The sequence below is a fragment of the Vicia villosa genome, linkage group LG5 (assembly GCF_029867415.1).
Source record: "Vicia villosa cultivar HV-30 ecotype Madison, WI linkage group LG5, Vvil1.0, whole genome shotgun sequence".
In the NCBI taxonomy this organism is placed as follows: domain Eukaryota; kingdom Viridiplantae; phylum Streptophyta; class Magnoliopsida; order Fabales; family Fabaceae; genus Vicia; species Vicia villosa.
The window spans coordinates 115600997-115624474 of record NC_081184.1 but is presented as its reverse complement, the minus strand read 5'-3'; the positions used below and the strand labels follow the sequence as shown (position 1 = coordinate 115624474).

Here is a 23478-nt window from a genome sequence, read left to right as displayed (position 1 = left end):
ATGACGTCTACGTGGAAAACACCCCCAAATATAGTTAGATGGGTAATTTTTTTTAAATATTGGTTTGTTTTGTATATTTTTTTATAAATTTGGTAGTTATAAAAAACTCTTCGAGAAATTGCAATTATTATAAATAATAATTCAAGAGATCGGTAATATTTCAGGCTTGTGATTTCATCACCATTATATAGATTGTGTTATAATTATTATTATTAAAAAATAAAAATGAATATTCATTTTTTTAAATAAAATTAGATTAACTAAATATATTTAAATGACATAAAAAATATAATAAATAAATTTAGATTCAACAAATATATTTAAATGACATTGAAAATATAATTAACGAGAACTGACAATGAGCGTGTCATATTATTTGTGCCACCTATTAAAAAATGACACACTATCACTTTTTTTTTTATTAAGGTTCTGTTTGACGAGTCCTATTTTGAACTTTTAGCTTATAGCTTATAAGCTCGTATGATAATAAAAGAGCTGTTTGGTAACAGTCTTTTTATCACGAACTTATAGTTTATTTTACTAGTTTATAATTTATTTTTTAGACGTTATTTTAAATAACATTTTATCTTATAGCTTATTATTTTTTATTCCATTAATACACTTATAAATTTTAATTACTTTAAATGTGTATTTAATTATTAATTAAAAATGTTGTTTTATGTCATTTTACATTTATCAGCTAGTTAATTTTACTAGTTTATTAATACACTTATAGTTTATTTTACTAGTTTATAATTTATTTTTCAGACGCTATTTTAAATAACATTTTATCTTATAGCTTATTATTTTTTATTCCATTAATACACTTATAAATTTTAATTATTTTAAATGTGTATTTAATTATTAACTAAAAAATGTCGTTTTATGTCATTTTATATTTATCAGCTAGTTAAACCGCTAATTTTACGAAACACTTTAATTAGTTTATCATGTATCAGTCATCAGTTATAAGCTATAAGCTATTAGCCACCAGTCATTAGCCATATTACTATAAGCTATAAGTTAACTTAACCGCTAATATTATCAAACATAAAAATAGAAATGAGGAAGGGGACCAAAATGGTCAAAAATAAAAATAGGGAATCTGATTTTGAAAATGGAGTAAAATGAAGTGACAAAACTTTAATTTAATCTAAAATTAATATTAAATTAAATTAAATTGGTGATTTTTCAAGGAGATGAAGAAAGACAAAGACTATAATGAATGAGACACAATCGCTCTAATTAATGCTCTCGAGAAGGAAGAGACAAAGGTGTTTGCTAATAAAGTGAATAAGAATAAACCAAGCGGTTGAGCTCCATTGGCAAGGAGCTCCGTCCAAGGACGTACTCGGAGAATACCGAATTCGATTCTCAGGCGGAACAACCTTACTTGGTCAGTGGGTATGCCTCTACGCACGAGCCGGATTAGTGGTCCACCTGTGGTGGGTCGAATTGGTGCGAATAGCAAAAAAAAATGAATAAAAATAAACTTGAATGTCAAGGATTGACTTAACTCTCCCTGTATCGTCCCTTATATTTTCTTTAATTATTTAATTATTTTATTATGAATTATTTGGTGAAATCAAGGATTACTGGTATTTTATGCAATTATAGTATATAGTTGAATAATGATAATAAAAATAATAATAAAGTATTTTCAATATATAATAAGAAGTACTATAATAAAAACATTATTTTTCTTTAATTTTTATTTTTTAATATGTGTGAAATTATTCTGTGGGACTAGTAACTTCAGATTAAAAATTACCAAAATTTGCGGTAATTATTACGTTAAGGTAAAAACTTTTTGAGGTAAGTCCCAAACATAGAGACGACCCATCATTGACCCGTAGCTTGTGAGCCTCCCAAAATAAAGCAATCCACTCACCCCCCACTCGACCACTCTATTTTTTAGCACTTAAAATCACTTTCAGTGGTCTCAATTCAAATATCAATGTTTTTCAATCTCTCTCCACACCTTTCTTTCTCTCACACACATGCATCATGCATGCACTCATAGATTCCAACACGCACACCGCTGAACTATGTTGAATAATTCAAAATTCCAATCAAAACAAGGAAATTAAATACTCCAACTTGAATTGAGGGCCAAAATGTCCTCACATTTTTTAAAAATCTTATCCTAGACTTTAACTATAGTAGTAGTATTTCATTTAATTAAACAAATTAACTGCACTAGAAAATGGACACAGTCACAGACAATTAATGCCTTCTTCCTAATCTTCCTTACCTGACTAGTTACTCACTACCACTAAAATCATCGACTATTTTACCAAAAAACCCGGTTCAGACCGGCTGGTTCACCTGTTTCTAATCTAACCTTACCTTATCAAGTTATCTTATCACTATCTGATTCTCGTTCTCAACAAATTCACCAACTCGACGCCATTTGATTCCGGTCCAGACCGGATACAGCCTCTTCAGTCTCCTTCCTCCGCCTCATCTCCAGAACCTTACGGTGGCTGTTCGAGTGAATATTCCCGGAGAACGTCGGGCTTGAAGCCGGTCTATATTCCGGGAAAAGCCTACCGGACTTATACCGAACACCACAAGCGTTACATAGTGTTTTCGGTCCAAGCGGACCGGTTCTCCACTGTGGCGTTTTCTGCACCTGGCAATGGCTACACCGTCTCTGAAACTGAGTTCCACCTGTCTGAGCCTCGGGCTTTTTCCTCTGCTTCTTTGCTTTACACAGAATAGGGTTGAAGGACCACGTGTTAGAGTTAGGCCTTCTAGTCTTGCTAGTTCTAGGCTTTCTCCGGATTAACATGACATGAGAAGGAGCTTTGGTTGGGCTTGGGCTTGGGCTTAGACCCGGTCTAGGTTCCGGTTCAACCCGGGCTTGAACTGGATACAATAGAGAAAGCTCCGGCAGTGAGTCGTCCACAAAGTGAGAGACCCATTCCAAATCCGCAACATCATCAGCCTGAGTAAAAAAATCCAAAACAAGTCATGAATTATTTGTTTTAATTTTAATACACAAAAAACAAAAATATATATATAGTTTTTCTTTTTTAGTTTGTTGCATAATTATTAATTAAATACTCACCGGAACTGCTAATTCGCCGGCAAAAATGGAGTCAGACTCGCCGGTACCGGAAAACGTTAAGGAATTGGAATTTCCGTCGTCTTCTGTTCGGTCATGCTCAGAACCTGAACTGGTGCTGTTTTTCTCATGTTCTTCTTCTTCCTCCTCGTAATTATCAATCTCTTTGCCGTTTGAAAAATCAAGCAAGTCGTCGACAGAGAAATCTTCACCGACAACAACGTTATTCGCGTTCAAACACAAAATATCCTCGCTAATAGTTTGCGAAAAAACAGACTCTGTCCTCAAGCTTGGTTTCAACGCTTCCGCCACCACAATTTCCATTATTCTCTTCTTTACTTTCTTAGTTTCTTTCTCTACCAAAACAAAACCATCAAACTATTATTTTTATTGAGGTTCAAAAAGAGTAAAAATACGAGTTAATATTTAATTTGGGTTGCAAAACGTTACTATTGAATTAAAATTTTACCTGATAAAAAAATAAAAGTGTGAAGAAGACAGAGAGGGGAAACCGCAAGAGAGTTTCGTTTGGTTTGGAAGCACTGAAATGAGGGCGAAAGAAGCGTTGAAGTATTGGTTTGTAGTAATTATCTCTTGTTTCTTTATTTTCACTATGCACCAATATTTTCCATTTTAAATACGCCACTATACTAAATTTTCCTTCTCATAGAGAGTCATGCACTAATGCACCATAGGTGTGACATTTGGTCAGGTGGTGGGGCTACTCAATTCACTATTATTGATATTTTTTAATTAAAATTTATTTTTTATTTATTTATGAGTGCAAGATATTTATTGATGATGGCTTTGTAAATTCAAAACAACGTTGGGATTTTTTTTCCAACCAGTTACAAACAAAACATTAAAATCAAATGCCGGTTTTGACTGTTAGTAATCAACGTGAGATGAACGGCTGGGATTGATTCTGTGTGTTTGAAGTTTAAAATGATAAATTATAATTTGGCGCAATTAGTTTTTAATTTTTTTTGGAAAAAGAAAAACTTAATGAAATGATGAGGAAAGAGATAGCTGAGTGGGTTACTATGTTAGTGTAGTAAACATAACTTTTTCAGTGTGTTAGAAAAGTTAATTGAATTAATTAACTTAAAGAGGAATCAGACACAAAGATTAGTACAGCATTGTTTGGTCGCGTTAATTGCGCCTCGTGATATGGTTAGCTTTTGGACAGTTCTTCCCGCTACTTTGTTTTCTTTTCTGATTTTCCAATGTATCGACGAAAACCAATTCTTTCAAATTATTTTTATTTTTTCTTAAACAAAATAGTAATTACTACTATTTTATACTCCCTCCGTTCCTTTTTAAGTGTCGTTTTAGAAGAATTTTTTTTTCCTATTTAAGTGTCGTTTTATAATTTAATGTTATAATTTGTCATTTATACCCTTATTTTCTCAATAACTCCACCTCAATTTTTTCAATTAATTATTGGAAAAAGAGAGTGTATGATTGAATTTATTTAGAAAGAGAAAAATAAATAGGGATATAATAGGAAAAGTAACTCTAATAATCCACTATCTTGGTTGAAGAGCTTTTTGCTAAAACGACACTTAAAAAGGAACGGAGGGAGTATGAATTACCCTCTATAAATCGTTTTTCTATGATCATTAAAATATTAATAATGTTTTTCTTTTAAATTGTGTAATTTTATAAAATTTGTATTTGTCTTGTCAAAATTTTAAAATATTATTAATGATTGTTTTGTCGATATTGTTTTTAATTATTTATTATAAATAAAAATAAATTGAATGTGCTAATAAATTGTATTAGAATGAGAAATAATTAAATTAAAAGTTTTAAAAAAATTGGGTTGTCTATTGCTAAGCTAGCCAAAAAGTGGCAATTTCCTTTTCTTTTTAACAAGACAAAAAATAACCCTCAAATATGACATAACCTCAATATTGACTTTGCAATTACTTTAATTGGTATATGGTGGATGTAGGTCTTATAGATTGGTTTTATTATGCAAAATAACAAGGAGGATGTTCAAGTTATTTTTGGTGTAGAAAGGACATATTTCGAATATGATGTCCAATATGTGTGTTGCAATATCTGATCTCTGACAGCAAACAAAAATCATTGCAGTATTTATTTAGACTTATTTTATCTAAGATTCACTCTAGAAAGAAGATATATGAAGAGAGTTAATTTGGATGTTTTTACACAACATGTGGAACACGATGTTCCAACATGTGTGTAGTGTAACATCTCACCCTAGTCAGCAGGTCATGATGAATGTTGTTTAGTGCGAAATTTGTGATTGAGTTTCAATCAGATTTGTTGCAGATTGATTAGCAATGTTTGTGTGATTTGTTTGACAGTTGTGAAGATCAAATCATATTTAAATGGAGATTTAAATTTGAATTTGAAATATAACAAACCATACCTTTTGTTGAAAAAATTTATGGAGCATATCAAATCCAACACATTCAGCTATTATTCTGGACGAATTTAATTCAGATATCCAAGGAGAAAAAAACCCAGAAGAAATTGTTATATAAGGAGACTTAATTCTCATGTTTAGGAGTAAGTTTTGTGCACTAGAATAAGTTCTTAGTGCCTATGGTTTGTAAGTCTTTTGTTTCTTGTATTCTACGTTAATGTCATCATAAGGATTAGTATTAAATCTGTGTGTACACCACTCCATATTTTAGTAACTTGACATAGTTATTGATTTGTTTTAGCTGAGTTGTGAACTCAATAATCAATAGAGTTGTTATTGAAGTTGATCATTATAAGTTAGTGATTGAGAGAAAGTGAGATGGGTTCTGTATTTAGGGGGAGTCTTGAATAGAAAGTCACTAGGATTAGGAAGAGACATTGAACAATGTGAGGTGTAGAAGGGACACATGTGGAACACAATGTTCCAATATGTATGCTGTAACATCTGGTCTCTGACAACATACAAAAATTATTGCATTACTGATTTAGACTTATTTTATCCAAGACTCGCTCTACAAAGAAGATATATAAAGAGAGTTAATTTGGATGTTTTTGTACAACATGTATCCAGTGCAACATCTGGCCCTAGTCTGGTCATGATGAATGTTGCTTGGTGCGAAAGTTGTGATTAAGATTTAATCAGATTTATTGCAAATTGATTAGCAATGTTTGTGTGGTTTATTTGACAGCTGCGTGTTCACCTTAGAAATTGGTAAACAACGTTAGTCTCTTTTTAAAGGTTACTTTGTGAGATCGACTATGGAATCTCATAACAGCGCTTTTGATTCAAAGAGTTTTTGTAAGAGTTTTTTGAAATTGTTGTCTGAAAAGGAGGTGCTTGACATGACGCCAAACACTCTCAATGTCAAAATTGGTGTTTTTGCAAATGGTTGTGAAAGATCAAAACGAAAAGTTAAACATAAATAACAAATCTTGAATGTAAATGACATAACATTAAATTTTGCGTTAAAAGTTGGTGATTCAAACATACATAGCCCTTTCTTGACTCATTTCGCTTGCTCGCTTGGGTACTCTAAGTGTTTAACGTATAGGCGGCCCTAGTCAGCAAGTCATGATGAATGTTGCTTGGTGCGAAATTTGTGATTAAGATTTAATCAGATTTATTGCAGATTGATTAACAATGTTTGTGTGGTTTGTTTGACAGCTGCGTGTTCACCTTGGAAATTGGAAAACAACGCTAGTCTCTTTTAAAATGTTACTTTGCGGGATCAACTAGGGAATCTCAGAACAACGCTTTTTATTCAAAGAATTTTTGTAAAAGTTTTCAGAAACTGTTGTCTGAAAATGAGGTGCTTGACACGACGCCAAACACTCTCAACATCAAAATTGGTGTTTTTGCAAATGGTTGTGAAAGATTAAAACGAAAAGATAAACATTAATAATAAAGCTTGAATGTAAATGACATAACATCAAAATTTGCATTAAAAGTAGGTGATTCAAACATACATAGCCCTTGCTTGACTCTTTTCGCTCTTTCGCTTGGGTACTTTAAGTGTTTAGGGTATAGGTGTTTGCAAGTATGAACCCCCAAAACTATGTACAAACTTCTTTATTTATAACACAGAGAAATAACTGCTTCATGGTGGTTTTTGACCTGCTGGAACTCCATATCCTTCCTTCTGACTTCCCTCCATGAAGACCCACGTTCTCCATTCTTATGTCCTTTCCCTCCAAAGACCCTTACTCTTGTGATATGGGCTTCTTATTTAGTCTTGGGCTTTTGGACGCTTTTAGGCCCAATTAACTATTGATGGAATATTTCTTGGTCGACTAGGACTATGGTCGACTTAGGTACTTCTCTCTCAAAGTTGATCCCTTTGAATTCCTTTCTCTTGGCTGGATTTTAGCTTTGTCGAAAATCCCAGCCAACACTATGAAAATCAAATCATATTTAAATGAGTAGAGTGCCCTCCAAACGTAGGTGTGGTTTTATCGAACTGGATTATCAATCTCTTGTGTTATTTTATTTCATTGTGCATTGTGTTATTATTGTCGTTGTTATTCTATTGTCATATTGGTTTAGCAAGTTGGACCAGTTGTTTCAACCTTGTGTTTAACATCAGTCCCGTTAGAAGCAAGTTTTAAATTGGCATCAGAGCAAGCACATTGTTCTATTTTGGCTGAGCTCTAGGGAAGATATTTTTTGTTCAAATAGACAACACTAAAGATGGAGGTTCATTCAACAGGCTATTTGTGTTGGATGGCACAAATTATGATTATTGGAAAGGAAAAATGGTTGCTTTTCTCAAATACATACATAGCAAAACTTGGAAGATCGTGGTTAAAGGTTAGAAACATCATGTGATCACTTCTCAAGATGGTTCAACAAGCTTAAATCCTAAAGTTGGTTGGTCCAAAACTAAATATGAGGAAGCTCTTCGAAACGACAGAGCCTTAAATGCCATATTCATTGGTGTTAACAAGAACATGTTCAGACTAATCAACACTTGTACTAAAGTTAAAGAAGCTTGGGAGATTCTCTAGACTGTTCATGAAGGCACATTCAAGGTTAGGATGTCAAGGTTCCAGCTACTCACAACTAATTTTGAAAGTTTGAGGATGATGGAAGATGAATGTGTAACTGATTTCAACATTATACTACGTAAGACTTACGAGTGAAGATTCCTTTACAACTTTCAAGTGTGAAATACTCAAGGTGGTGAATGTTTCCCTTTCATTATTTCACCCCAACAGTTGGAGGCTTGTTAAGGTGTTTGAGATCACGTGTAAGGGTTGGGAATAGACCCCACTATAGAATTTTTTTTCCACGTTTTATTGTAAAATAAGGTAAATAATGGGAGTTGGATTTCAGTTAATGCTCGACTCCCATAAGATCAATTTCCTTCTCTTTTGAGTGGATGCTTGACATTTCCCCTATTGTACAAGTAGGGGTCTAATGAACTGAAACCTTATATGAAAACATATTATTTCACAATTTCTTAAGTTAGCCGATACTAGATATCATAACTATATTCATAACTAGGAAATGATTGATATCTAAGGCCATCTATGTTAACCCTTTGTCGGTTAACTTGATCCTTTCTTCCTTGTCGACCTTCTAAATAGCCATTTAGAAGACAACATAATTAGTTTATGCATGGTTGTAAGAGTTATTCCATTTGCAAAACCTTTCCTCTTTTATTTCCTTGGCTAAAGGGATCTTATGACAATCTAGTAGTCAAATTTTCTTATCTTTGGGGAGGAAATAAAGTATATTTTTCCCTTTCAAGATCTTAGTTTCTAGTATGTTTCTCCGCTCATCGTCTAACATATCATCGTAAGAATTATCCATATTTATGATAGAGACTATGTTTCAACCTCTCCCTCGGCTAACACGCATTTTTCTTTGTTTCTTGAATGCACTTCTTAATGCATGGTGCTCTAGGCGCAAATTCTTCCAGATCGTGTGTGCGTGAAATTCATGGCGATGGAGACCAAACATTACTATTTCTCTGTTGGCGCCATTTCCTTTACCTTTTTTTTATTTATTTTGAATTACGAAATTAATATTTTCAAATTTCTTCCTTTTTCTATATTTTATATATTTAAATTTGTATAAACTTAGGAAATATCTTTTGAATAAATTTCCTAAAATATGATATATATATATATATATATATATATATATATATATATATATATATATATATATATTAATTAATATATTTTCTCCGTTTTATCTTCTTTTAGAATTGTTTTAGTATACCCACATTTTATGGAGGAGTTTTTGGATGAGTTTGAAAAAATTCATTAAGTCCCACAAAATTTCTCATTTCTCTATCATTTGATAACTTGACATCATAAGAATCCATGGCAACACAGAAATCATCAAACATTCATATCACTATAGGTTTCTTAGCATTTTGTAACAATGTCTGTAATTAACCACAAACCATGATATTATTTTTTAACATAAACAAAATTAAGCTATACTACAGAGTAAACTGCCAATGGTATCCTCACATCATGCAACCCATCTTCCCATAACAGGTACCCAAACGAGAATCTGCTTTGAACGCGTAGCTTCGAAGAAAAATTCACTTTGAATTTCATCTTCTTTCGTTTCTCGTTAAATGTTAACACTGCTGGCTCAACTGTCACTGATATGCCAATTGGAGCCGCGACACAAACAATGTAGGTAGATTTAATAGGACCAACATTAGTGACTGTTCTTGTTACTGTCAAAGGTTGCTTCAATTCAGGAATAGTAATAGAAGGAAGGTTCATATTCAACAAGAATTTTCGCGATTTAATGCACTTGGTAGGAGAATCTGTCAATAAGGCTATAGCAGTGTTATTGTAGCCCATGGAACAAAGGAACTTTATGTAATCTGTTTTTTCTAAGTCGTATACGAGACCAGGATCTGCCACTTTGTTAGGATTAACATGTCCACCACCATAGTCGAATGGATCGGCTTGTTTGTACGGTGCTCCCTCAGCTCCAATGTATTGACTGTATTCGTTTTTTAGAGATGCTTCATAGAAAGGGAGGAAACTGTTATGTCGCGACCAGATCCTTTATTTAAAACTGTGACAAAAAGGTTTGAAAATCCTTTTACCTGTTGTGACAAGGGCGGACTTAATTGCGGCGGGGCTCCAAGTTGGATGGATAGTCTTTATAAGTGCTACGATACCGGATATGTGGGGGCATGACATTGAAGTTCCTGATTCAATTTTGAAGTTAAGAGATGATAAGTCATCTTGACTTGTATCAGATTCTAGGCTGGAATAAGAAGCAGGTGACCAGGCAGCCAGAATATTAACCCCGGGAGCAGCGATGTCGGGCTGCAATACAATAGTTTGATGAACCATAAATAGTTATATTTTTGTCAGAAAAAATGTTTCTATGTTGGAAGAATGTGATTAGAACCTTTAAAACTGAAGGAGAAAGAGAACTTGGTCCACGCGACGAGAATAATGCGACATCAGGAGACATCTGCCGCCCGACAACGGTTCTGGTTTTGCTAAACTTGATTACAGGCTTCCTACAACAAGCAAGAATATATCATAAAAATAAAACTGCATTGTCTAGAAGTTGGTTTTCAAATGTACCTACCTAGTAGCTTCCATGTATGATAGAATTTTTGTTCCTGCTATGAAATCAACTTGGATAGAGGGTATATTCCAAGACATATCAACATTTATAGTTGGAAACTGAGCATATATGAGACCAGCAGCCTCAGCTTCCATTACAGTTCTTACAGCAGCCATTGCCGATCGCTGCGACCGAGACTGGAAACACAGAATTACTTTTCCCTTGGCTAAGGTGGAGCTTAGACTTCCTGATTCACAGCTTCTGAGTATAGAAAACAATGAGTATGGACTTTCTTAATGAAAAAATACGGAAACAGGAACCGACGTATTTTACCTTGCACTTTCTTCACTTGCATTTGAAGCTGCTATATCTTCTCCAAACACTATAGGATGAAACTTGTTTGATTCTTTCCCTGTATACAAACTCTGACCCTATATGAGGAAATAAAATATCTATAGCAAGGACACAAACTACTAATACATACTTTTAGTGTCTGTTGTGTTCGTATCCAAACCGATCCAAATTAAAATCGGAGATGAAGTACCTGTATAGTATGATTATTTCCCAAGATAACTGTGGATGGAAATTCTCTATCGATGGTACTGGCAGCGACGGTAATAACCCATGGAGCAGTATTTATGACAGTTTGAGCATAGGGTCCAGAGTTACCACCAGAACATACAACACAAATTCCTTTAGCAACAGCATGGAAGGAACCAATGGCCAACACATCCTCAACATAAGTAGGAAGTGGAGGAGATGAGCCGAGAGACGCTGAAATAATGTCGACTCCGTCAAAAATTGCATCGTCAAACGCTGCAAGAAGGTCTGCAGAGCTGCAGCCTCCAGTTGACCAACAAATTTTGTAGATAGATAACCAAGCTGATGGAGCGCCGCCTCTAGCTGATCCTTTAGCCAGTCCTTTAAAGCTCGCATTTTCTACTAGTACGCCGGCTGCAGTAGATGATGTGTGAGTTCCATGGCCCGATGCATCTCGCGGAGATAAGTACTCTACCCCATCGCTCGTATTTAGTTTACCAAATTCTGCTTCGTATCCTTTAATATACCATCGCGCACCAATAATTTTCCTGCCATTATATGAAAGGGTATACGTTTAAGAACTGCGTCTACTATAGCAGGACTAGAAATAATTTGTAATCAACTATCAACCTATTACAGTGGGAGCTGTCGAAGTTTTCTCCTTCTTGACATATTCCACGCCAACGAGGAGGAGGATTATCCATATGATCATCTCTAAAGCTATGAGACTCGGGCCAAATACCTAATAGAGCAAGGAATCATATAACCACAGTCACACTTATGACTAAAATTTTTATCAAACACTTTCTTATAGTTATTGTAGAGCTATTTTATACTAACTAACCAGTGTCTATGATGCCAATGATTGTGCCTTTTCCAGATTGAGCCCTAGAAAGAACACCAGTTACGATATCCTGCTTTACGTGCAAGAAATCCCAGCTTCTTGTTGTGTGAAGACTAAGAATTTTATTAGGAATCACACGGATAACGCCAGGAAAATCTGCATGCCAATTTAACTCATACTTTTGCTCTCAAAAGTATTAAACAATGCTTTGCACATAATGTGACTGGTGTTGCTATGGTTAAACTGTGAAATACCTGCAATGAGCTTAGCTTGAGACGGAGTCAAAACTGCAGCAAATCCAGAAAAGCCATGCTTATAGCTATAAAGGATGGACTTCATAGCAGCCCTTTTGCTGTTAAGAAAACAACTCAATTCCAAATATGTTAACATCATGTGTATACAAAAAGTTCATTGAAAAGGAACAATAATATAAAGTGAAACCTTCCAAGAATACATGATAGCATGTTATGGTGAGAGTCTTCAATTCGCTTTGACTCATTCTGGCTTTGGCTTCTTTCACCCATATACACAATATGAACCTACAAAAGCAGCACCAAACATACATAGATGCAAAATAGAGAAAAACTCTTGAGCTATTTCAAAATATGAAAAGGAGTAAGAACAAAGTTTTACATTGGTTGATGCAAAGGTGACAACAAGAAAACAAAGAAGTATGAAAATGAAGGCTAAACTGGAAGCAAGAGCCATGAGGGATCAAAACTAAGAATGAGACCATTCAAAAATCTGGCTCATATTTGAGTGGTAATAAATTTGGCTTAGTAAGTGTGATAGTGTTTGTAAAGTGTGGAATGAGACTTTTCCACTAAGTACACGCTCCACCACCATTGCTAGTATTTACTACATGGTGGGCTCAGTTTTTTATTTTTTAACTTTTGGTTCCATTATACATCTTTCTTATTTTTGCATCTGTTTGTTTGTGGATTGAATAAAGCTAATAGGTTCTATATATGGTGTTTTGAATGTTGACTTAACTGTTCACAATTGGGACACTTGATGGTGATGTCAACTCTTTATTTTATCTGAATGCGAATGCAAAATCTGATCCTAGTGAGTGCATGTTTAAGTATTTTTTTTTGTTTCATGATTTCAAAGAATTGCCACCTAATATATTATTGGGTCGAGTAGTATATTAGGTCACTCTCTTTAAGGCGTTATGCGGCACTGCTCAAAATTTTAGTTTTTTTATACGATTACATCTTGCATGCTGTCTAAAATACACTCTTTTGTGGTACAAAAGACCACTCGAATATGGTGTAACTACCACTTGTAAAACGAGAAAAAATTCAAATAATTCTCCAAAGAGATTTTAATAATGGTCGTTTGGCCATTCAAAATAATTTCTCAAACCGGGATAAATTTAAATAATTCTTTAAAGAGAATTAAAAAAATATTTATAATTTTTCAACTTAAACAAGGAGAAATTTAAATAATCCTCTAAAGAGAATTTAAAAAATACTCAAAAAATTCAACGAAAAAAAAGAAATGGAGATAAGTTGGCGCTTCGAAATATTGAACACGTATAATAAAGAGAGTTCGGAAGAAAAAACACAAGAGAAGTTGTTGGTGTGTTTTGGAATAAAACATTAGTTTTCTTTTTATAATGAAGTAAGTTAGCCCATTAATATAATATAAGCAATGTAGAACTTAGAGTTTTCTCAATTAACACACAACCACACTGATGATGACAAAGATATTGAATAATAGTCACACATATTTATTTAGTTTAGCTTCAAGTGCATTTGCTTTTTTGTTCACTGCTTTTCCACTTTTGTAATTTGAATTATCTTTAATGAAGTATTAGTTTCCCTTCTTTAGTAAAACATGTTTGGTCAATGTGAATTATATCCTTGCATTACTTACTAGCATCTTTTTCCTGCCTTTTTATTATGGAAAAGGGGGAGAAGTATAGTTTTAGGGGAAGTAAAGTATACTCTCTACTCATGTGAGAGGGGATTTAACCACAAAACTTACCTGTCTATTTTGTCTTTTACCACCTTTCTGAAAGATGTGTTGTCATCATAAAAATGGGGTGAATGTGGATATATGTAAATGCAAGAATCGTCAAGATGATTGAAGGTGGTGAAGTTAATGATAGTAGAGTTACAAGTCAACTGAGTAGCTATTTAGTTTTGATGATGATAACACTTAATATCAAATGAGATATAGTGAAGTCCTTATTTGTTGAAGATATCTCAAGTATTAGAAGATGCTCAAATGGTTGATTAAACTATTCTTTTGAACCAAGCTATCATGTTGAAGATTTTATTGAAGATCAAGTCATCTCTTTGAAGTCAACATTGTAGCGAAATGACATTCAAGCGAAGATTTCTGTTTCAAGATTCACTAGTGGCTTAACCTCTCAACTTTCAAATGGTGGTAATCAACATGAATATATATCAAACCGCATGAAAAATTCAAGGCACTTGCATTTTGATAAACTGAAAGATAATGATGCTAAGACTTGAAGCTTCAGAGTTACGGAAGAGAGGAATTGTGAAAGTTCGCTTGGTCGTGTCTGTCTGAGTGACCAATGTCTTGTAAAGACATAAGGGTATTTCTATAAATACTATGGAAAAATCACACGCACTAAAAATATTTGATAAATCTTTCATATTTTATTTTAACAACTTGAAAATGTTTTTAAGGTCTAGTCAACTGATTAGTGGAAGATTTGATTAATGGGAAGACTTTTTTTTAACTAAATAACCAATTAAACATAATCACCTAATCGATTATTTTCACTAAGTTAAGTCTAAAATCGATTGGTAACGACTAAATATCCAAACCTTCCATTTGTAGCTTGATTAATCGATTATTAAAGGTCAAAACTCAATTGACCTAATCTATTATGACATTGATTTTCCCCATGGATTGTTTCCAAATTATATCATGATTTGACCTATTTATAGATAGATTGTCAATCACTTTTTCACATCCAGAAAATGAGCTTTGATCTCACTTTCTCATTCTCTCTCATTTTTTATAAATTTCTCGGTTTGCTCACTTATATTTAGCCACGATGATTCGAGAGTATTCTTGAGTCTAAGTGATGATCTTGTTCTGGGTGAGGGCTTAATTATAATTTACCAAGAGTATATTATCTCTTAAGTAAATATTTCTTCTATAAGAAGTTATTTTGATTGCGAGATAAACCACTTAAAAGATCATGTTTGATTTGAGAGATTATCCTAGGAATTCTTTGTTTTGGTTCGTAAGCTTTGCCAAGAAGAAAAATTATGTTTTGGTTCATGAAGATCAACCATTAAAATCTCCTTAACGATTCTTGAGCTTAGCTCGATTAAAATCTCTATCGGGGTAGAATAGTCTGAGTAAAATTTCAACTTGATTCTTGAGTTCAACTCGAGCTGTCAAAATGGGTTACTCGGTCCTAAATGGGTCATCCCTGATGGGCCTCGTGCTTAGGGTCGGGCCAAAAAACCCTGTTGTAATATGGACTCAAATATTATTACCCGAGTCCGGCTCTAAGCAGACTTTTTTAATATTATTGTTATACAAAAATAAAAATAAAAATCTCATAATATTTATTATAAACACAATAATAAATTATATTATTTTAAATATAATACATTTTTAAGTGCTATATTAATTTTTATAAATACTTTAATATGTTTTTGAATATAATACATGTCGAAATTTTATAAAATAATACTCAAATATTTAACATAAGAGAAACTAATAGAATATAAGCACATTATGAAATAAAATACAACAATTAAATATTAATTTAATTATATTAACGTATAATATTTAAAAGAGATAAAATTTAACAAAAATTAGTGTGTTGTTTTTGATTAAGACAACATAAATATTAATCTAAATTTTTAAAATTTATATTTATATGGATCTAACGTGCTACCTGCAGCATATACGAGCTAGCCTTAATGGACATCGGGCGTTTTAGGGACAGGCTAACAAGGCCTTAAAAAATATGAGCTCTAATTTTAAAGTTCAAGTCCTATGATTTTTCAGGCTTGGTGGTCCGACCCATGTAGGCTAGTCCATTTTGACCTTCTAAGTTCAACCTAGTAAGAGCTCAGTCGCTTTGAGATTAACTAGTATAAAATCTCAATTTGGTTCGTGGTTATCCTGTGTAAAAATCCAATTTGATTAAGAGAACAGCCAACTCAAACTCTATTTTGATTTAAGATCATCCCTAAAAAAATCTCAATTTGGTTTGGATGATAACCACTCTAAGTCTTGTTTGTTATTTGGTTGGAAGTTAGCCTTAAATCTTCTTTTCTTTGTATAAGGAGGTTCGTGGACATATCCTTTTAAAATTTTTCCAGTTTATTGGATACTCTCAAGAATAATTCTTGGGGATTATTAGTAGGTCAATTAAGGTCGATCCTGTATAAATCTCTGGTGTATATTTCTATCCCTTATCTTTTTCCTTTTTTGTTTCTCCTTTGGATTTTTTGTTGCTTATTTACTCGTTTCGTGTAAAATGTTTTCAAATTTTAATTTTTCAAATGATTTTGTTTTCAACCTAAGTATTTCAAACCTCCACAATTCACCTCCCTATTGTGTATGTGCATGGAGTTTTGTTGGTTAACGAAAAAATATGGAAAAATAGTGGTTAGTAATCATAACTTAATTTGTTCTTGTTATTTAAAAAATACTAATGTCACGTCAATGGATTGATTTTGTGTTTAAAAACTGAAACCCAATATTCAAACTAAATTTATACGAGCTATCGCTGGTTAGATCAAATACATCCGCAAATGAACAGATTCAAATTCAAGTAATTAATAAATTAATTTGATTTGAATCGACGAATTCCTGAGTCAACGTGGACTCATAAACACCCTTATCTCTCACTCAAGAACTCCTTCCTTATTTTTCTTCAACCCATCACCCTAATAGAGTGATCTTCCCCCCACTGTATGAAATAAATAATAAATAATAAAATATAGTAGATGTCAACGCAAAACATGGACACGTCAAATTATCTACTCCCTGCGTCATTCGCTTTACCGAAAAAAAATTGTTAAAAATTGTGAGTCACTTTACAACTTCAATATGTTGATAATCAAGCGTGAAGACGAAGTCTTGCATTGGTTATAAAAAGGATGAATGAATACTTTATAAGTGAGAGAACTCACATAATTTTAAGATTTTTGGTGAACATGTAAAGTGTGTCTCACAAAGGTGTGTCCCAAGTGTAAAGTGTTCCCTCGTTAATCCCGTCCAATAGCCTCCAACACAATACAATATTAAAAATTATTTTTATAACATATCATACATTATTTATTATTCTCTTCTTTCAATAACTTTAATTTCTTTATTTTTAACTTAATAAACAATAATATTGTAGAATTATAAATTTTCTTATAAAAATTAATTATAATTATAATTTACGTGAAATATTCCAAATATCTTATAATTTAGAATTAAGTAGTATTTTATTCCATCATTAACATTTTGTGTATCTGGGGATGTGTTTGACCAAGAGCTACCTTTTACATAAAGTTTTCACAATAACTTTTAAGACAATATTCCATGAAAAAAAAACTTTTAAAACAACATGTAGTTTATAAAACAATCTTATAATTCTTAAATTACAAACAAATTTAAAGATAATTATCGTTAAATAGTAATGTTCTTTCAATTAATTAAAAACTTTATACACACAATTAACACTTTTTTTTAATAACATTACATTCTCAATACAATAAATAAAAAGTAAAAACAGTGTGACTGTATTTATATTTTGAAATAAAAATAGTATATTATGGTAAAAACGCTTAATAAATCAAAATGGGTCTATATATAATTTATCCTTAGAATAAAAATATTATACACACAATTAACACTTTTTTTTAATAACATTACATCCTCAATACAATAAATAAAAAGTAAAAACAGTTTGACTGTATTTATATTGTGAAATAAAAATAGTTTATTATGGTAAAAACGCTTACTAAATCAAAATGGGTATATCTATAATCTATCCTTAGAATAAAAATAAATATTTTATTTTAAGTGATCCAAGAAAAAAACGAGTTTGAAGAAATGATAGTTCAAATGAGGAGGAGAAATGAATTCATCTTAAAAGGATATTATACTTTTTTTCTTCTCTATATTTTATTCTACTGAATTTTTTCTAGTAAGGTTTTAATGAGACATATTCTCAATGCACATTCAAAGAAAAGTGTTATGAATAATATTAAATAGACATGGAAGTCTATTTTCCCAATCTCTCTATATTTCTTAACTGTTGTGAGTTAATTTCTTAATCTTTGTGTATTCCTTGAGTTAATGGTTGTTATTGGTCATGTATTATAAATATGGTCCATGTTGCAATGTTAAAGAAACTTAAGAAGAAGAATACACATCACTTTCTCTCATTGCTCTCTCTTATTTATCTTTACTCATAGGGATGTAATCGAATCAGTCTAGAACAGTTTTTGGTTAAAAAAAAAAAGACCCAAACCAATAATATCTTCATCAGTTTGATTTTTAACATTTTTTAAAAATGGAACCGAACCAAACTAATCAATTTGATTCGGTTGATCGGTTTTCAATGTTTTTTTCAAACATTATATTCATCAATGTATTATTCACTCTCGTGTTTTTCATTGTATTTTATGCTATTATTTTTTAAAATAATATATTTCATGTCATTTATTTCATGCTCTATTTTTTCAAACAACTTATAAGTTGCTCTTAATCCATATGAAACAATGACATGGTTTCATTGCATCATGAAATAAATTCACTATAAAATATAAAGGTTGAAACTTGGCATCAGAATGTTAGAAATAGATTTGAAAGTCTAACAAATAGAACACAAAAAACATGCATCAATTAACATGTTTTACACCTTAAATTTACATAAAAACTATTTGTAACAAGATTAGAAGGAGTTTTGTTGAAGAAGAAACCAATAAGATAAAAATAAGTATGTAAATTAACAAAGAGAACTTGAACACGAAAAAGAAAACCATAACATATCATAATAATCATAATAATAATAATAGTGAGAGCAATATTTTAGGCGGGCAGCTAGAGAAGTAGTTTATTGAAATCAAGTTTTTGTGACTTATGATTTCTACTTTCTATATTTTGGTGTTTGGTTCTAGATGTGTCTTGCTGAAAGGAAGAAAGTGAAAACAAAGATGGATAATGAAAGAAACAATACAGAATTTGAGCTTAACGATGGACGAAATAAAATATTTAGAGCGTAATTATTTTTATTGGTTCAGTTCATCGGTTTGACAATTCTTAAAAACTAAAACCGAGAACCGAATCAAATCACATAAATTTTTATTATTGGTTTGATTTCAGAACCAAACCATAAAAAATCAATGTTATTTCAGTTTGATTTAATATAAATTATCGATTTAATTAGATTTTTCTGATACACTTACATCATTATTTGCTCATATAAGTGTATTATTTTTATTACTTTTATTAGAGCATTATTGTTTTTAAATTTGTTTTTGTGAGAATGTGTTTGACCAAGACTACCTTTTACATAAAGTTTTTATAATAATTTTAAAAACATAAGTTTAATAAAAATACATTAACTGTATAACAAAATATTATACTGTCATTCAATAAAAATATATGAATCCATTATCATCTAAGTAATTTAAAAAATTAATTTATACTATCATTTCTTTTCTCTTCAAAGAATATATACAATACATAGTTTATAAAAAAACTTATAATTCTTCAATTTTCAAACAAATTTAAAGATAATTATCGTGAAATAGTAACGTTCTTTGAATTCAATAAAAACATTATACACACAATTAACACATATATTATTATTTTAATAACATTACATTCCTAATACCATATATAAAAAGTAAAAACATTTTGACCGTATTTATATTTTGAAATAAAAATAGTAGTTTATTATGGTAAAAGCGCATAATAAACCAAAATGAGAATATCCTTAGAATAAAAAAATTATTTTAAGCGATCCAAGAAAAAGAAAAAAACGTGTTTGAAGAAAAGAAAAACCATAGATTTCACAATGCAAGAGTTAGAGCAATGGAAGGAACAGGTTTCTCATCTCTGGAATTTGGCAAACGATTATCTTCGCCAGCTTCCCCCAAATCAACTCTATGCCGCTGTTGCTATTGCCGTTTTCACAACCCTGCTTCTTCTCTTACGTAAGTTTTGTTCTTGATTTTCTACTTATTGGCTCGATTCTGAGCTTTTCAACGATGGTTTTTTTGTTTGTTTGTGTAGTGAGGTTTTTGAATCGCGCCAAGTCTAACACCATTGTGTTGACGGGACTCAGTGGCAGTGGGAAAACTGTTGTCTTTTATCAGGTGATTATGGTTTTTGATGTTAAACCTAAATTGTAGCGGTTTAGAGATTGCTTGAATGAACTGAGATTATGCTATGTACAGTGAGTGAAGTGTAATGTAGGATACTGATTTCTGTTTTAGGTCTTCAGCAATTTTTTGTTTTGAGCTAGGACTAAGATATCGGGGTTAGGAATGAGGGATTAAAAGATATAAATAACCTTTCTTTCTTGGAAACTAGTATGTGATTGTATTGTTCTTTTGTTTGAAGGGTTTATTGAAAGGATGTGAATATTATGAAGGTGGGGTTGTAAGATGATTTTGTAAGTATCCTTTGTTTTCGGTAATGTAAAAACAAGAGATGAATTGATTTCTCTAGGTCTAATCCATAGTGAGCAATTCAGCTATTGTTACAAACGAGGTTTTGAGGTTTTGAATTGCGTAGGCCGTAGAATAGCCTAGTTTGTAGTAATAAAGCGACATGCAATTGTAGTTATTTGAGAACAAATATCGTTTGTATATTGTATGTGAGGGAAAAGAAGAGTTAGGGTCAGGTGGTTGATTATAAACTAAAAGTATCTTATTGCATTAGCAAGTAATATTACCATTGATTTTCCTTCTATTCGAAATGGCTCTAACGTAATGTTCGTGACACTTTATTTTATGTCTGCGTCAGCTTAGAGATGGCTCTACTCATCAGGGTACTGTTACATCAATGGAACCTAATGAAGATACTTTTATTCTTCATGGTGAAACAACCAAGGTAATGTTAACCTCCTCCACTCTGATGAGTTTAAACTTTTTTAGGTATGCGTATATTGTGCTTCTCGTCTTTACAAAATGAATATTAGTCTTTTATTGTTAGGTTGAAGAATTTTTTTGGGTTTTTGAAATTATGTGTATAGTCGCATGTTTCGTTCAATAATTGTGAAGTCAGATATAAAATAATATGTTTCTTTGGTTTTGACAGAAGGGTAAGATAAAGCCTGCTCATATTGTTGATGTTCCTGGACATTCTCGTCTTCGACCCAAACTGGATGAGTACTTGCCTCAAGCAGCTGGTGTAGTCTTTGTGGTCGATGCTTTGGACTTCTTACCAAATTGTCGTGCTGCCTCAGAGTAAATTCCCTTCACTCAGTTGCTAGATTGTCATCTTTTTAAAAAGCTACTCACTCCGTCTCATAATAAGTGTCTTGTTTGAGCTCTGCGCGGTTCTTAAGAATATGATTAGATGTGTTGATTTTAATGATAAAATTAGTGTCATTTACTAAAATACCCTTATTTATTATAGGTAGTGAGGTAGTTGAAAAACGTGAAAGTTAATAAATAGGGGTATAATAGTGGAAAAAAATAAAAAATGTTGCATTGGTATTCTAAAAAGACATTTATTTTGAGACAAAGAAAAAGTGCAAATGAGACACTTATTATGATACGGAGGGAGTACATTTTTTGTTAATATTAGTTGTTCGCCATGTTGGTGTGTGTTATAATACTCTCACGACACTAAAGCGTAGTATTTATGTTAAACTAACCATTTCTCACTGTTCTTGAGAAAGAAGGGATTGGGAATTACAAAGAGACTGACATTTTGTTTTACGAATTAAGGTACCTATATGATCTCTTGACCAAGGGAAGTGTTGTGAGGAAGAAGATTCCTCTGCTCATTCTCTGCAACAAAGCAGACAAAGTTACTGCTCACACTAAAGAATTCATCCGCAGACAGCTCGAGAAAGAAATGTATGGCTTCAAGTCCTAAACTGTTACAGTTATTTGTCTTCACACCCAATAAAATGTTTGGTTTGTTTTAACTCTATTATTAACTCATGTTATCCTTTTTCAGTGACAAATTACGGTCATCAAGAAGTGCGGTATCAGAAGCTGACGTTACAAATGAGTTCACTTTGGGAGTACCTGGAGAGCCATTTTCCTTTACTCAGTGCTCTAACAAAGTTACAACTGCGGATGCTTCTGGTTTAACTGGAGAGATATCTCAGCTAGAAGAGTTTATCAGAGAATATGTGAAGCCTTAGTTGGATATAATGTTTAAACTATGGTTTTTGTTAAATTAAACTTGTTATGAATGGGATTGTTCCTCTTGGTTGTTTTTTCTAAGGATTAAAAATCAACACAGCATGAGGTAGTTAGGTAGGAATCACTATGTTTGGATCAATTAGGATCAATTTAATTGGAAATCCTGAAATATTGATTGGACTATAATGATTCGACTCTACTACCTGTTCTTGGATTTTCCTTATCTGTTCTCAACCGTTTCCATACCTTTTTTCCATTGAAGTTAACTTGTGACCAAGCTACATTAAAAATGTTGCTTAAAGTGCAAGGATTTTGGTTAGAATACTATGAGTTAAAATTAAAGCTTAGTATATTATATACCCGAAAGGTGAAAAGTGCGTTGGCCAACAAGTGCTTGCTTTAGAACCTAGACTTTTAATCCTGTCACTAAATTCTCTGCAGTTACACAGACATTATCGAAATCTCTTTTAAATTATACTTCCTAATTCTTTTTGACTTGGATTTAACGACAATTTAATTTATATAGACTTAATTGATATCGCCAATAAAACTATGGAAGATCAAATTAAAAACACTTTGATAAGTGGCTTATGCATATGTCAAATGACATCATGGTCCATTTGAAAATATGAAGGGAACTAGGAAATTTAAGAAATGTTTTACCCAACAATCAAAAAAATTAGTTATATCTTGAATATCTATCCATTATCCTCAACTTTTTTTGGATTAATATCTAATTCATCCCTGCCATTTGGTGTGAGTCTGAAAAAAAATTATGTAAAAAATACATAGATTCTCTTATAACAAGAAAAATTCTTTCGTTTTGGTCTTTCATTCAAATCAATCACCAATTTTGATGAGGTGGCAATGGCATGTAGTACTTTATTTTTGTCTCCATTTTATTTATATCCAAATGGCATCCACATGGAAATTACTATACTAATCTATCAAATTGGACAATTTATTTTATTTCAATAAACATTAATTATATTATATTTATGTTTGTTGTTCGAGTTTCAATATTTTCCCCTTTTCAATGGACATATAAATGTTTGTTGTCTTCAAAACTTGTCATTTTTCTTGAGTTTTAAATTGCCTTTCAATCTAGTTTCATCTCATAATAAAATCAAGCTTAAAAGTCTTAAATTTCCATTCCATTGAATCATCTTCACAACAT

General features: G+C 32.0%; 3 protein-coding genes across 4 annotated transcripts; 1 reads left to right on the top strand and 2 right to left on the bottom strand.

The window, feature by feature from the left end:
• Positions 1–2066: 2066 nt before the first annotated feature.
• On the bottom strand, positions 2067–3697 carry LOC131602108 (GATA transcription factor 7-like). Its single transcript, XM_058874113.1, has 3 exons — positions 3540–3697; positions 3074–3426; positions 2067–2950 (listed from the first exon to the last, which is right to left on the bottom strand). Exons 2-3 carry the CDS (start codon positions 3392–3394, stop codon positions 2396–2398), a joined length of 876 nt encoding a protein of 291 aa, XP_058730096.1. The 5' UTR covers positions 3395–3426; positions 3540–3697; the 3' UTR covers positions 2067–2395.
• A 5658-nt stretch (positions 3698–9355) lies between these two features.
• LOC131607093 (subtilisin-like protease SBT3.5) lies at positions 9356–12842 on the bottom strand. Of its 2 annotated transcripts, none has more exons than XM_058879133.1 (11): positions 12601–12842; positions 12409–12506; positions 12222–12319; positions 11968–12123; positions 11754–11865; positions 11128–11671; positions 10917–11014; positions 10605–10844; positions 10419–10533; positions 10108–10333; positions 9356–10023 (listed from the first exon to the last, which is right to left on the bottom strand). In XM_058879133.1, exons 1-11 carry the CDS (start codon positions 12673–12675, stop codon positions 9476–9478), a joined length of 2310 nt encoding a protein of 769 aa, XP_058735116.1. In that variant the 5' UTR covers positions 12676–12842; the 3' UTR covers positions 9356–9475. The 2 variants fall into 2 exon arrangements, with proteins under 2 accessions (XP_058735116.1, XP_058735117.1); XM_058879134.1 differs by having other exon boundaries at positions 12422–12506; positions 12601–12634.
• A 7087-nt stretch (positions 12843–19929) lies between these two features.
• On the top strand, positions 19930–22524 carry LOC131607092 (uncharacterized). The gene is made up of 6 exons (XM_058879132.1): positions 19930–20132; positions 20212–20294; positions 20947–21033; positions 21241–21389; positions 21876–22007; positions 22111–22524. Exons 1-6 carry the CDS (start codon positions 19994–19996, stop codon positions 22298–22300), a joined length of 780 nt encoding a protein of 259 aa, XP_058735115.1. The 5' UTR covers positions 19930–19993; the 3' UTR covers positions 22301–22524.
• The last annotated feature ends 954 nt before the right edge of the window (positions 22525–23478 follow it).